Source organism: Mastacembelus armatus, chromosome 5, assembly GCF_900324485.2.
Source record: "Mastacembelus armatus chromosome 5, fMasArm1.2, whole genome shotgun sequence".
In the NCBI taxonomy this organism is placed as follows: domain Eukaryota; kingdom Metazoa; phylum Chordata; class Actinopteri; order Synbranchiformes; family Mastacembelidae; genus Mastacembelus; species Mastacembelus armatus.
Window position 1 is genome coordinate 12,405,426 of NC_046637.1, and position 15,829 is coordinate 12,421,254.

Sequence of the window (15,829 nt, forward strand, 5' to 3'; positions counted from 1 at the left end):
GTGTTCTATCTCTGTAGCTGGGAGAAATGTTAAAGGAGTAATGACAGTAGTTCCCACAGGAGTTTCAATAGAGGGAATAAAAACCAATATTAAAGCAGAGAAAGTTATGGAGGTTAAGAGACTAAAAAATACTAGGGATGTAGAAATTAAATCTAGCTTTTTGGTCTTAATTGTATTTGATAAAGAGAAGTTACCCAAAAGAGTATTTTTAGGGTAGTTTGGAAATGGCATTAGGTCATCCAGTGTGGTGGTTCAAGTGTCAAAAGTTTGGACATGTAGCTACAGTCTGTAAGGGTAAAACAAGATGTGGCAGGTGTGCTGGGGTTCTTGAGCATGGGAAATGTGATAAAGATGTTAAACTAAAATGTTGCAACCAGAGGTTGCAGTCCTAGCAAGAAGGCTGAAGAAGTACAGAATATCCAGAAAACTAAGGCGATAACATATGCAGAATAAGTGAAACGAGCAAGAAAAATGAGACAGGTAAAGGCGACAGTGGAAAAAAATGATGGGAAGAAACAAGAGGAGATTTTATACACGGTAAATAAGTCCTTGATAGTGGACAAAAAAGATTCTGTCCTCTTTATGGTGGATATTATAAATTGTATTGTGCACAGGGATAAGAGAACCAAAACAATCAAGATTATTGTAAGATCAGCAGAAAGGCATTAATGGCTGAACTGGGAAGAGGTGAAAGAGAGGTAGGTCCAAACACACAAGGAGGAAGTGGGAGCACAAAATATCTGTTCATATTCTGCAATGGAATACAAAGAGTTTAATAGCAAATGGACAAGAATTTAAAAGATTCATAGCAAAAATTAAGAATAAACCACAAGTAATATGCATTCAAGAAACTTGGTTTAAAACCTTTATGGAATTTTATATTACAGGGATAATAATAATCAGAAAAGACAGAAAGAAAGGAAATGGAGGTGGGGTGGCTATTTATATTAAAACTTGAATTGTTATAGTATTTATAGTGTAGTATCTATATCAACTATATAAAAATAATGCAACTATATAAATACAGACCATGAATCAATTATCGTTGAATTTATTTAGGAAATTATTATAATCCTTGCTGTCAACTAAATAGTAATATAAGAGATGGGAAGATTGATACAGGGGAAAACAATTTGGTGTGAGGATTTCAATGTACATAACACGTTATGGGGAAGTAAAAAAAATGACAGGGATGGGATAATTGTGGAACAATATATAGATGAAAACAATTTAGTGTGTTTAAATGATGGATAAGGTACCAGGTATAATTATAATAGAAATAAAGAATTAATGATTGATTGAACTTTAACCTCAAGTGACATTGTAGTGATAATTCTTGGATGGGGCAGCATGGTGACTTAGTGGTTAGCTCTGTTGCCTCACAGCAAGAAGGTTGTGGGTTCATAATCGGGCAGGGGCTTTTCTGGTTTGGAGTTTACATGTTCTCCCTGTACTTGCATGGGTTTTCTCAAGGTACTCCAGTTTCCTTCCACAGTCCAAAAACATGTATGTCAGGTTGACTGATGATTCTAAATTGCCCATAAGAGTGAGTGTGAGTGTGTGTGGTTGCTTGTCTCTATGTGGCCCTGTGATGGAGTGGTAGGTCACCAGGGTGTACCCCTGCCTTTCACCCAAAGAGAGCTGGGATAGGCTCCAGCAGATCCCTGTGACCCTAGTTAGGAATAAGTGGGTATAGATAATGGCTGAATGGATGGATGAATGGATGAATGGTTCTTGGATGGCTCAAAAGGTAAAGGAAGTGATCATTACCCTATTATAGTTAATAGTGGTATAAATTATAGAACCAGAGGAAGTGTACAAAGGAAGTAGATGGCAGTTTCCCAATGTAAACATTTGATAAGTTTTCTGTGTTCTACTGTGAATAAAATATGGGTTTATGATATTTGCAAATCATTGCATTCTGTTTTTATGTAGATTCTACACAGCAAGTGTTTTGGAATTGGGGTTTTATTTTCTATTATAGATCAAGGGTCAGGAAATCATATGCAGATGACAGGGCTATTTGGATAAGAGGGAGGAATCATAGTTATATTGAAATGAAAATGCAAATTTAAATAAATAATGTGAAAAAAAGTGTGGGTTCAAGTTCTCAGTCAGTAAATAACAAATCATCTGTTTTGCATACACATAAAGCAACTAGGTTTAAACTGAATGGAGAAAAATTAGAACAAGTTAAAGAGATAAAATTCTTAGGGATAATATTTGCTGAAAAATTGACGTGGAAAACAATTCAGTTCAATTTATTTGTGTAGCGCCAAATCACAATACAATCTCAAGTCACTTTACAAAAACAAAAAACCCAACAAATCCCTTATGAGCAAGCACTTGGCAACAGTGGAGAGGAAAAACTCTTTAAAGAAAGAAAAAACCTCCAGCAGAACTGGGCTCAGTTTGGGCGGCCATCTGCCTCGACCGGTTGAGGTGAGTGGATAGAGGAGAGAGAAAAGAACAGCAACAATAAACAACAAACATACATCAAGAATATAAAATATAGGTGTAAAAAGATTAACAATGTACTGAGGTATCTAACAAGACGATAATGGGGAGCTAGCAGAGTAGATGAGGATATATAGAACATTAATGAGATCAATCATGGATAATGGATGTATTGCAGCAGAATCAAATCTTAAAGTGTTAAGAGAACAGGCCTCAAGCGCTTAGAATAGAGAGAAGAGGAAGGGCAGGAGTGTAGGACTTAGAGTAGGGACTTTGAATGTAGGGACTTTGTCAGGGAAAACTAGAGAGTTGGCTGATATGATGCAGAGAAGAAAGGTGGATATCTTGTGTGTTCAGGAGACCAGGTGGAAAGGTCGATAGATTAGGAGCAGGGTTCAAGCTGTTTTATCATGGTGAGGATGGAAAGAGGAATGGAGTAGGAGTTATCCTGAAGGAGGATTTTGCTCGAAATGTTCTGGAGGTGAAGAGAGTGTCAGATAGGGTGATGAGTCTGAAGCTGGAAGTTGAAGGTGTGATGTTGAATGTTGTCAGTGGTTATGCCCCACAGGTAGGATGTGAGATAGAAGAGAAGGAGAAATTCTGGAGGGAGATGGATGAGTCAAACAGTGAAGTTATGGGAAAGAGTAGTGGAGGCTAGGCTGAGGTCAGAAGTGAGCATTTGTGAGCAGCAGTATGGTTTCATATTATTATTTATCAGATTATAAGTACCTAGGGTCAACAGTCCAGAACAACGGAGAGTGTGGAAAAGAAGTGAAGAGATGTGTGCAAGCAGGTTGGAACGGGTGGAGGAAAGTGTCAGGTGTGGTGTGTGACAAAAGAGTGTCAGCAAGAATGAAAGGAAAGGTGTACACAACAGTGGTGAGATCAGCAATGTTGTATGGTTCAGAGACAGTTTTAGCACTGGTCTCTAGAGACAGGAGGCAGAGTTGGAGGTAGCAGAGCTGAAGATGTTGCAGTTCTCTCTGGGAGTGACGAGGATGGATAGGATCAGGAATGAGTACATCACAGGGACAGCTCATGTTAGATGTTTGGAGAAAAGGCCAGGGTTGCCAGATTGAGATGGTTTGGACATGTTCAGAGGAGGGACAGTGAATACATTGGTAAAAGGATGCTGAGGTTAGAGCTGCCAGGAAGGAGGCCTAGAGGAAGACCAAAGAGGAGGTTCTTGGATGTTGTGAAGGAGGATGAGGATAGTTGGTGTGGGTGTGGAGGATACAGAGTATAGGGTTAAATGGCGGCAGATGATTGGCTGTGGCGACACCTGAAGGGAGCAACCGAAAGGAAAAGAAGAAGATTAGGAATATAATGAGACAAATTATCAGGATAAAGAGGAAACATCATAAAATATTGTGAACAGAAATGTCACCATGGATTAAAAAAAAACAAAAAGTGACTTTAGATCTAAAGGAAGAGCTGAAAGTAAAGACTAATTTATTCCCAAATCAGTCTATGTAGGAAAGTACTGTACATTGAGAGGGTTTATTAGTATATACTTATGGATCTAAAGAGTCAGGCAGAACAGGTGCAGCAGTGGGGAACCAAAAAAGGAAAGTAGTTATTAAGCAAAGAAAAGCTGATCATTTGACAGTATTCACAGTTGAGATGGTGCCTATACAATTAGCGATAAAAAGAATGGAAAATGATAATGTAATGTTAATGCCCTGAAATGAACTGATAACCTGTCCAGGGTGTACCTCTGCCTTTTACCCAAAGAGAGCTGGGATGGGCTCCAGCAGATCCCTGTGACTCTAAATAGAAATTAGCAGGTATAGATAATGAATGAATGAATGAATAAATGAATGAATGAATGAATGAATGAATGATAATGTAAATATGGATGTTTTCTGTATGGATAATTCGTCCACTCTTACAAGTATGCAAACTGGGAAATCAGAATCAAGCATCAAGATATATTAAATGAAACACTAGTTTCTTTATAGATAATGAAAAAGAAAAGAATAAAGTTTGAATTTCTATGGATCCCTGCTCATGTAGGTATTGATGGCAATGAGGATGCTGATGTTAATTGAACATCTAATAGTTTTTCCCCCAAATCCTGTTTTGTCAGATCATTCTTTAATAACTTTTGAATTTAAAATGATGGATCATGCAGCGTTTGGAAGAAAATTCCACTACAGCAGATGTTTATCCGACAACGCTGTTAATAAATTTAAGAAAATGATTCCATCTTTACTTACATCTATGCCAAGTATAAACATAGTGGAGGGCAGTTGCTTCAATCCCACTCCCTACCAAATTGATCATGTTGTTGACAGCGCTGTAACCTCACTGCGTGAAATGCTTGATTCTGTAGCCCCTCTGAAAAAGAAGTTAGTGATTCAGAGAAGACTAGCCCCATGGTATAATTTACATGTTCGTACCTTAAAGCAGGCATCACGAAGGCTGGAAAGGAAGTGGCGTTCCACAAACTTAGAGGAAATTTTTCTAGCCTGGAAAAACAGTCTACTAACATATAAAAAAGCTCTCCGTAAAGCCAGAACTGCATACTATTCATCACTAATAGAGGAAAATAAGAACAATCCCAGGTTTCTTTTCAGCACTGTAGCCAGGCTGACAAAAAGTCACAGCTCCGTTGAGCCCAGTGTTCCCTTAGCTCTCAGCAGTGATGAATTTATGAGTTTCTTTACAAATAAAATCACAACTATTAGAGATAAAATTCAGCACATGCTTCCTATACCTGCAATAAATGAATCTTCTACTACAGTAGCTCTTGAATCATCTGTAGGACCTCAGTTATGTTTAGACTGCTTCTCTCCCATAGATCTCTCTGAATTTACATCAGTAGTTGCTTCATCGAAATCATCAACGTGTCTCTTAGACCCCATCCCGACTAGACTGCTTCACCAGCTCTCAGCCTGGGTTCAGGAGGCAGACACTCTCTATACTTTTAAGGCTAGACTTAAAACCTTCCTCTTTGACAAAGCGTATAGTTAGGGCTGGCTTCAGGCAACCCTGAACCATCCCTTAGTTATGCTGCTATAGGCCTAGACTGCCCGAGGACCATCGGTGCACTGAGCTCCCCTACCCTAACCCCCCCCTTTCCCTTCCCCTCCCCTCTCTTCTCTCCTCCCACCTCATGTATATTCCACCATTGAATCTTACTAACCTTGTGTTCTCTCTCTCCCCTAGTTTGTGCTCTCTCCCTCTCTCTCTGTTCTCTCTGTACCTTCTGCAGGTGTCCCTGGTCCTGGAGCTGTATATCGCTGATGTGCAGTTACTGGTCCCACCAACCTGCAGTGTCTATTTGTTGTTTATTGTTGCTGTTCTTTTCTCTCTGCTCTATCCACTCACCCCAACCGGTCGAGGCAGATGGCCGCCCAAACTGAGCCCGGTTCTGCTGGAGGTTTTTTCTTCCGTTAAAGGGAGTTTTTTCCTCTCCACTGTCGCCAAGTGCTTGCTCATAAGGGAATTGTTGGGTTTTTAGGTTTAGTTTTTGTAAAGTGCCTTGAGATGATTTGTATTGTGATTTGGCGCTATACAAATAAAATTGAATTGAATTGAATTGAATTGAATTGATGCAACTGCTAAGCAAGCTTTAAAGTTAGCTTGCTTAGCTAAGTTAGTAACATCATACATTACTATAAGTACAGACGAAGTCAAAAGTATCAACAAAAAGTATTCAAGGAAACTGGCAGAAAGAAGTCAGAAGATCACAAAAAATCAGTGGAAGCTGAGAAGAGGAGTATTGATTACAAGACTGAGAATTGGTCATACAAAGTTAAACAATTCATTATATAGAATGGGCAAACATCCAACAGGAAGGAAAAATGGTTGCATCTAAAAATATGTTTAAAATTAAATGTTCATCTATAGATAGTATACTAGAAAGTAACTGTTATTAAAGTTATAGAAATGAGGGATAAGATATAAAAAGGATAAAGTTTCCTTGAACTCAATGATTTTCCATATTCCAGTTAAGTGGTGGTAATGCACTCTACCTGGCTTGCAAACCGCCATTAAAGAACACAAGAAGGAGAAGAAACTGCAATGGTCTGCATTTTCTGGGGATTACATACTAATGACCACATATTTATGAATACTATATTCCATTTCTGTTAACAGATAGACTCGATTTGCTTGTTTACAATAAGCTTACTTCAGATAATGTTCTAAAACCTGTCTTTAATCAGGATTAAGAGGATTCATCCAGACCTGGAAAGTGGAGCAAATTACTTTGAGCCCTGGCCTCTCTATCCAATATTAAGCTTAATTACTGACCTCTCTTAACTTCTGTGCTACTTTACAATCCTGTAATCCTATTTTGGCAATTTGTCACTAGGGTTAGTGAAGAGGTATAAAAATCACACTGCACAAGCCTGACTCTGCCCCCAACACTGTTGGGTTGTTTAGATGAAGAAGATCGACAGAACAACTGACAGGCAAAAATGGCTTATGGCAAAGAAATGGAACCCAATGGCACAGAGGGCAACAACTTCTACATCCCCATGTCCAACAGGACTGGGATTGTTAGAAGTCCTTATGAATACACACAGTATTATTTGGCAGATCCCATCTTTTTCAAACTTCTGGCTTTCTACATGTTTTTCCTGACCTGCACTGGAATGCCCATCAATGGTCTGACATTGTATGTAACAGCTCGGCACAAGAAGCTCCGGCAACCTCTCAACTACATCCTGGTCAACCTTGCTGTGGCCGGACTCATCATGTGCTGCTTCGGATTCACCATGACCATCATATCTGCGCTTAATGGCTACTTCATTCTTGGACCCACTGCTTGTGCTATTGAAGGATTCATGGCCACAATGGGAGGTATAAAGTCTACAGTATTCATTTTCCACTTCCAACAGTCCTAGTTCATAAAGCTCTCATAATTGAATGACAGGTTACGTAAAAGGCATTTGTAAAACCTGACAATGAATGTTAATCTTAAAGCTCATGTATATACAAAAACTCTATCAAGATAACCACAAAGACACTGTTTTTTCCTTCTATAGGTGAAATAGCTCTCTGGTCTCTGGTGGTCCTGGCTATTGAGAGGTACATTGTTGTCTGCAAACCTATGGGAAGCTTTAAGTTCACTGGAACTCATGCAGCAGCTGGAGTCATTTTCACCTGGATCATGGCTTTCGCATGCGCTGGACCTCCACTTTTTGGCTGGTCCAGGTAATTCATATTCATATCCATAATTTTATTTGCAGTACATATGACTAATTTTGAAAAAACAGATTTGAAAAGTGTAAAAGTGTAAAGGGAAGTGTAAAAGTATAATCCTGAGGCTAGATACAGTAAGTCTTATTTATGTCCAGTAATTTCTCTTCTCAAAAATACAGATACCTTCCTGAGGGAATGCAATGCTCCTGCGGACCTGACTACTACACTCTGGCACCAGGCTACAACAACGAATCATATGTCATATACATGTTTCTCGTTCACTTCTTTACTCCTGTCTTCATTATTTCCTTCACTTATGGAAGCCTTGTGCTTACAGTCAAAGCTGTAGGTGATATATAAATTACTTTATAACTGCTATTCATTTAAAGCCTTCACAAACTGTTTGTACTGTGACTGCTAATTTTATTTTTTTGTCTTTAGGCTGCTGCCCAGCAGCAGGAGTCAGAGTCCACACAGAAGGCACAGAGGGAAGTGACACGTATGTGCATCTTGATGGTCTTTGGCTTCCTGATAGCTTGGACTCCATATGCCAGTTTCAGTGGTTGGATCTTCTTGAACAAGGGAGCTGCCTTCAGTGCCATGGCAGCAGCCGTCCCTGCCTTCTTTGCAAAGAGCTCAGCTCTGTATAATCCCATTATCTATGTGGTGATGAACAAACAGGTTTGTTTATATGAAATTTATCTTGCCTTGCCTTTTTTTAAATTACCCACACTGCATGTTTTAGTTTAATACTTCTTTAACTTTTTTCTAGTTCCGAAACTGCATGATGACAACTGTCGGAATGGGCGGTATGGTGGAGGATGAGTCTTCAGTTTCTGTCAGCAAGACAGAAGTGTCCTCTGTCTCTTAAATATGGAGATATTTTCATGTATATATATATATAGAAAGAGACATATATATGCTCTCTGCGACTCCCTTTTCCCTGTATAATCATACTAAAATAAATGCATGCATGAAAATGTGTTGTCATAATGAGTTTCTTGAAACATCAGGCTTGTGACTTGTGTTCTTTTAAATGAGAAACATCAGATTTATTTATATAGTGAGCTGCATTATCAACAGCTTTACAGGGATTTTATAAAACTGAGCTGAAAATGGTTAAAACCATGCTGGATAGGCAATCCATCCATCTAATTCTCATTCTGTGCTGTCACTATAGCTGCATCCTGCGAATTTAATCATCTTTAGAATAACGAATGATCCAGTCTATCACACGGCTAGTACAACCCCATGCCCCACCCTGAAAAGTTTACTTAGGTTTACTTAACCTCAGTCCCCTCTACACAACATTCTTTGACACTGCTAAATCCACAATTGACCTCTTCAGAGGAGTAGACAGCCATGAGTTATGCCTGTGACAAATGGAGTTGTACTGTCTGCTATTTTTCACCTGTCAGCAAGGTGCATCATATGGTGTAGGCAGGGGCATAGGCAGAGGTGCTGTGTAATGCAAGTTACACTTATGCTACCATCTGCTCTCACACCAGAACGCACTGCTGTTCAGTAACTGTTCCAGCCAAGAATTCAATGTGTTGGAAAGTAAAATGAAGTTACCAGGAAGTAACCCTTTCTTATCCTCGTACCTCTTAGCTACTATTTCTGAATTCTAGTGTTGCACTGCAGAATAAACTGCAGATCCACCACTATAAAAATTGAAATTCTCTTTTTCATGATTTTACATTTTTACCATCAGAATTAGTTATAGGTTTCCATAAGCTAAGTAAAATGACAAATTAAAATACATACGAGGAAATTATTTTGTGCAGTCTTGAGAAGATAGTAGGTGAAGTGGCCTAGCTAGAGGATTGTCCAGAGGTATTGGGTTTTTGTATTATAAGAACATATTGCAGGAAAATAAATTATAATAAATAAATTATCTATAATTAGTTAGTGAGTACTTACAAAGTCATGCATAGGGAAATATATATCACTTATTGACAGTTTTCATTGCGCAGTTCTTTCTATTCCTGCAGATTACTGAGTTAATCCATTTATTGTGAGAGTCAGATGGCCCAACTCTTCCAGCAGATAATGGAGATCATGTTCTTGTTTAATTAAACAAGCCATAACCCGTTATCTCATTATTATTGGCTTGTAAATGTTAAAAGTTGATGGTAAACTAAATGCTGCAGTTAAACAAAACACTTGTTTTAATTAACAAGCAATGTTTCATGTATATTTCCACACACATTTCTTTGAGTATGGACTTTTCGGTTTTACTTTTAGTATTATGTTGAGGACTGTAGGTACTGTACTGTAGGTCTCGCAATGTGTGAGTTGAGCCAATGAACAATTGTAACACAGCATGGCCAAGACTGTAATGCGGAAAGTAGACTTACGTCATTGGAGTCTTAGTTCATTAGAATTATCTTATTAGACGTTGAGGATAAAACTATAATACTCATGAAATCACTTTGCTTTCTCTTAAACTTAAGTATTACCAGGGCATTTGGCATACAATGGCAAATGGTGTAGCAACTATTGGCTTATTTTAATGTACTAAGTTTGGGGTTTTCTTATCAAAGACAAATTTTTAGAAAATCAGATACGATAGAAAAAATAATTACCATTACATGAATGATTTTGCAATCATATATCTTCCTTTTTATTGTTTTTACCATGTTTTTCTGGTTCCCTGGCATAACAAGCCCCTTTACTGTGAGATAATGACTGAATATGATTAATGTATTCATGTGTGTGTGTTTTTTTTTTTTAAGAATTTAATAACAGTTATCTTATATCAGTAACAACTAAATTGAAGTTTCTGGACCGATAAGCATCCACTTGAGTTGGTTGACTTAGTTTGGCTTAGTGGTTCAGAGTAAATATACAAAGGACAGTGTTTTAATTTACAGTTGTTGCAGAACAAATTGTGTTTCTTTTAATCAAACATTCAAAATGTTGGCATTAGAAAAGACAGTGATTCATACAATGTCTAAAAATAATACAACCACGCTTGGTAATGTCCTGGTTGTACAAACAGGAAACCATCTGGCACAAAGCTCTAATAAGTATGTCAATGAGATTTCCAGAACAAGGAGCTTGTGTTTATCTGCTTACTTAGTTTGGCCGTTTTGTAATCCGCAGTCCTCACAAATTGGATTCACACCTTTTGCACCATTCAGAGGTATTGTGTAGGTTGTCTGGAAGTCACAGAATGCCATTAGAGGAGACACTTGTCTTCCTCAATTTACAAAGTCAAGATTTAGAATCCACTCCACATGTTTTTTATGATTGGATTTTTCTCTTTAGGGATCAGTAATAAGAAGTCACCACTTACAAAAGTTCACAATACAACAGAATGTAATGTTAGCTGCTTTGTAAATTATGCTCATTGAATTATCTCTGTGCAGTTGTGTAGCAAAGTCTAAAACAGCATACTTTGCTTTTATCAACCCATTAAGAATGAAAGAAAAACACTAAACTTCCATGCAGTAAGAAATAAAAAAAATAACATGCCAACAACTTTCCACAGAATACATAAATGCTATTTTTACTCTGTGCATATAACTATTCAATACAAATAGACACCATAATGGCACATTCAGTCAATTACAATACCATTGAAAAAAAAGCTTAAAATTAGAATAGATGCAGTAATGGTTCGGATAAAATCTATTTAAAGTTGAAACATTTAGTTTTAGGGGCCCAACCCATGTTCCTCGAGGGCCACCGTCCTGCTTGTTTTCCAACTATCCTTCCCGTACCTGAAGCTGACTGACTGCTCTTTCAAATTTATTCTTTTATTCTTCTTCTCTTCCTAACTTATGTAAAAGTGATTAAAATCTGTATTTGAATATTAAAATTATACTGAAGCTCCTGTCAAAGTGTCTTATTGTGGTTTTAGTGGGATAAACATTAAATCACTGAACACTTTTTACTTCTGTCAGACACTCTCCCGTGATGCCTGAGAATCTGTGATCTAATATGCTTCCCCCTCCCCTGTATAGCTAGTGCATAATATTACAACTCATAATATTTGAGAAGTTATAATCATTATTTAAAATCTTTTAAAAATATTTTCCCATGTTATTAAAAGACATGCTCCTATAAAGCCTGTGTGAAACACTGAAACAGAAATTGCTTTCCATAATCATTCGTCTTTTTAAATAGGTCATTTAAGTCATTATAATCCACAGTGAAATCTGTAAAACACAACAATTCATAAAAATGATGGCCTTATAATTTTTTTAGAATACCCCAGTAATGATGTAACATTACATATAAACAGAATAGTGCATATAGCATCCTGCTGGTGCACCCTCTGGTGGACTATTTTTTAATTGAGGCTCTGCACAGTTCATCCTTCTACATTGGGTATATGCTCACTTTCTTGTCAAAATGATGGTCACAAATATGGTTAACTTTGTTTTATGGTTTAAAAAAATTCTAGAGGCAACAGTTTGATCAAATACTCATTTCACACATATTTTAATATTATAGCAGTAAAGTGTAGATTTTGATAGTTGTGCAAGCTACAGCTCAGGACCAGAGAAAAAATAACAACAGCAAAAAGTAGGTCAGTATGATTACACACAACCTTTGGTTCCATTATAATAAACAGACATGATAACTTGATTGCATAAACATCAGCATCAACAACAGCAACAGATCACTCTCTCTCTCTCTACTCAGGGGGCATGAATGGGTATCATGATATTGCTGTGTTGGACTGGCATTTTGTTGTTTTACTTAGATTAGTTCATATTCTTGTCTTATTGCCAGCCATTTTATTAGGTACTGTATGTCTATCTAAAATCAGTGCAATGACTTGCAATTAATCCTACATTCAATAAGGTTAGGATGCAGTGTTGAAACTGAATGTTTGTCCTATTAGAGCTTGCAAAGAGAGAAAGAAAAAATTGAGCCATCGCACAAGCTTCACATCCTCTCCTGTAAACTTATGCCAGCAGATGTCTCCTTCCGCTGCTTATTCCTCAAGAGTAAGACCCTAACAGCAATCCTTTCATGTCATTTTATCTTTAAAGACAAGATTACCAGTGTTGGTCGAATTTATTTTCAGTACTGTGGCTCACTTTTCATCAGGCTCTTTAGAAATGTTATGAATTTTATACATTTTACTCTACATAGTACTAGTACTCTCAACAGATAGTAAGGAAAAGCTGTGTGTTTAAGTGATGCATTGCAAAGGTGCATGGATCTCTTTCTATAATAATGGAGCAGAGTTCAGAGTCAAAATTATAATGGGAAATAAACTGTTCATGAAGCAGGATTTTTTCAACAGAGGCCAGCATCGCCTCCCAGAGGCCACACCTGGTATAAGTTGAAGTGAACATATGACTTTATCTTTTCTTGTATTACTTAAAAAAATATGTAAACCCACAAAGTAGCTGTGACTTATGTAGTGAGTTTTACAAAAACTGCTAGGGTATATTTGTGTAAGAAAAATAAGAGGTTGCAGGTACATTACACTAAGAAATGTTGTTATATGGAGTGAAGTGAATTAGATGAAGAGAAAGTAAGTAAAGTAATTGATTTACTATTAATAAGCTAAAGTGGCTTTCATAAGCAATTTATAAGAAGATATTGAGTTTGCAAGAATGTGTTGTCATGGAAATTTTTGAGAGTTGCTAATTCTCAGAAACAAACACAAGTGTGATGAATCATCTCATGGGTGCCCGGAGAGAGGTCTACAGAATTCTCTGTCTTTCTGTTACAGAGTCAGGTTTATATAGCTTGACAAAAAGGGGTGGACTCATATTGGAAAAGACCCCACATGGTTGTTCAGGTGTCTTCTCGCTTCAGGCCTCTACCAGCACTAAACAAATTGTTGGCAGTTATTTACAGGCCTCTAAAACCCTAAAACACTATACCAATAAAACACTAAACCCCTAAAAACCAAATACCATGCATGGTTTAGCCCAATCTATTTAAGTGACCCTTTGACCCCCTGTTCCATGGTGTGTAAATCTCCCACATTCCCCCCTTTTGACACAAAGTGTCAACACAGTTATCATAAGACATTACCAATCAGAGGAAACAAAATGTTACATTATTAGTCATGGTATTTCCATATCTAGATCATTCATGGGTCATTATATGGGTTTCCTGGGGCCCAATCATTCAACTGTATTTCAGCAGTCTTTTTTTTGTAGCAGTCAGTTACAGGATATCTGTCCATGTCCTTCACAGGTGTAACATTTTACATCAGTGTGAAACTGTTCTCTTTGAAGCTGATTTTGTGAAACTCCTTGATTCCTATTACCTCCTCTTGTATTATTCTGTCAAGATTTCATGCCCCTTCTGTGAAGTTTGCTTAGTTCCCTGCTGAGCAGTTTGGAGATTTCTTACCTGGTTTATGTCTGACTCCACTCGGTTCTTTTCTGCGTGTAAGACATGTGTCCATAAGTTTGGCAAAGTCATTGTTTCCCAGCCGACACATGAAGGCTTCTTGGGCCAGGTTGAGATCATTTATTAATGCAGTTTTCAACAGGTGAGTCTATGCCGCATTATCTGCGTCAATTCCGGAGTGTGCAGCGAATACAGTTTCCATGCGGGTGCGATAATCAGCTGCTGACTTACCCTCCTTTTGTCGGGTATTATGAATCTCAGGCCAGCAGACTCTCAAAGGAAATGCAGTCTGCACAGCTTCATACAGGGTGTTTCCAATATGAGTCCACCCCTTTTTGTCAAGCTATATAAACCTGACTCTGTAACAGCTTCATACAGGGTGTCCATCGTGGCGGTGAATTGTTGTGACCCCACTGGTGCCGTGTTGTGGGTCTGATGTTTCCCCAACGGAGTTTGACAAACCTGCGACACATAACTTCTACTTTCTTCTCCTACCTTTCTGTTTTGTCCTTCTTATTTTCCTCAGCATCACTTTTCTAACTTTACCATTAATTCTGCAGCAGATTTGTCATTTTACTTCTGCCTCCCTTTCCCACTCTTGAAAAGAGTGCCAATTTTTTTTTCCTTCTTCTTTCCTTTGCTTTCCTTTTTACACTTCCTCTTCTCTTTCTTGTAACAACATTCTATAATCACACATTTAACTCATTTATCTGCCAGTATTTTAGCACTGGGGCTGGTGCTTAAACTTTCCTAGGTTTATAACATACACACACAATAAGTTCTCACTCACACTGATCTTTCAATGTCATCGTATGGTCAGATCTTATCACACAAACACTAACTTTGGATGACTCACTCCAGCCAGGTAGTTTGTATGACACTACCATTCTGAGCAACACACCCTTATTGTACACACATTGTGCATACAAGACATTGATGGAGTCACCACAAAGCTTATGAAATTATCACCTTGTTCATATGCCCATTTCATGATATGGGACAATTTCTAAAGCGGTTCTTATCAACAATAATAGCTCACTTCTACAGTGCTGTATTCATTTTCATGTTTTCCACATACGGGTCGTTTCCTTAATAAACCAAATGGCTTCCCATAGGAAGACTTACTTTTGTAATCCTCAGCCAGTGGGGTTTTCTCGTTGTTTCTTTTTTTTCCCTTTTTGTTTTTTGTTTTTTAGGATTATTTTTTTGTCATCTTGCGTCTAACCCTCAGACTCGCTGGTCTCTCTACCATGAAGGGATCACAAAGATCACGTGATTGCCTTGTCTCTTAAGGCTACCAAACACACACCTAGGGTTTTCCTTATTCAAGACATACAAACATACAAAATAAATGATTCATAACACTGTAGTCACTGATTAAATAAATGGAGCATCCACTGTCCGCCACCCATACCCAGACCTCAGGCAGGATTCAGGCCCCCATTTGTCGGAGCTGAACTTTCCCTTTGTTTTAAAATTGTACCACCGGTGGGTTTTCCTTCGGTCTAGAACAGGCTCTGGTCAGTGGAATGTCCATCCCATCCCCTCATTGCCAAATTGTAGTGGAAATTTCTTTAAATTTGAGAGTCTTTAATTCTCAGAAACAAACACAAGTGTGATGAATCATCTCATGGGTGCCCGGAGAGAGGTTTACAGAATTCTCTGTCTTTCTGTTACAGAGTCAGGTTTATATAGCTTGACAAAAAGGGGTGGACTCATATTGGAAAAGACCCCACATGGTTGTTCAGGAGTCTTCTAGCTTCAGGCCTCTACCAGCACTAAACAAATTGTTGGCAGTTATTTACAGGCCTCTAAAACCCTAAAACATTACACCAATAAAACACTAAATACTATGCATGGTTTAGCCCAATCTATTTAAGTGACC

At 38.0% G+C, this 15,829-nt stretch overlaps 1 protein-coding gene across 1 annotated transcript; it reads left to right on the plus strand.

Moving 5' to 3' along the window:
- The first annotated feature begins 6,884 nt into the window (after positions 1-6,884).
- Positions 6,885-8,482, plus strand: LOC113130119 (green-sensitive opsin-like). Its single transcript, XM_026306452.1, has 5 exons — positions 6,885-7,269; positions 7,455-7,623; positions 7,791-7,956; positions 8,053-8,292; positions 8,384-8,482. Exons 1-5 carry the CDS (start codon positions 6,885-6,887, stop codon positions 8,480-8,482), a joined length of 1,059 nt encoding a protein of 352 aa, XP_026162237.1.
- The last annotated feature ends 7,347 nt before the right edge of the window (positions 8,483-15,829 follow it).

What these genes read in the sequence shown, in the direction of transcription:
- LOC113130119 (XM_026306452.1), top strand. Translation starts at nt 6,885, where the DNA reads ATGGCTTATGGCAAAGAAATGGAACCCAATGGCACAGAGGGCAACAAC. An exon ending in CCACTTTTTGGCTGGTCCAG is followed by an intron (nt 7,624 to 7,790) that starts GTAATTCATATT and finishes TCAAAAATACAG; the next exon opens with ATACCTTCCTGAGGGAATGC. An exon ending in TTGTGCTTACAGTCAAAGCT is followed by an intron (nt 7,957 to 8,052) that starts GTAGGTGATATA and finishes TTTTGTCTTTAG; the next exon opens with GCTGCTGCCCAGCAGCAGGA.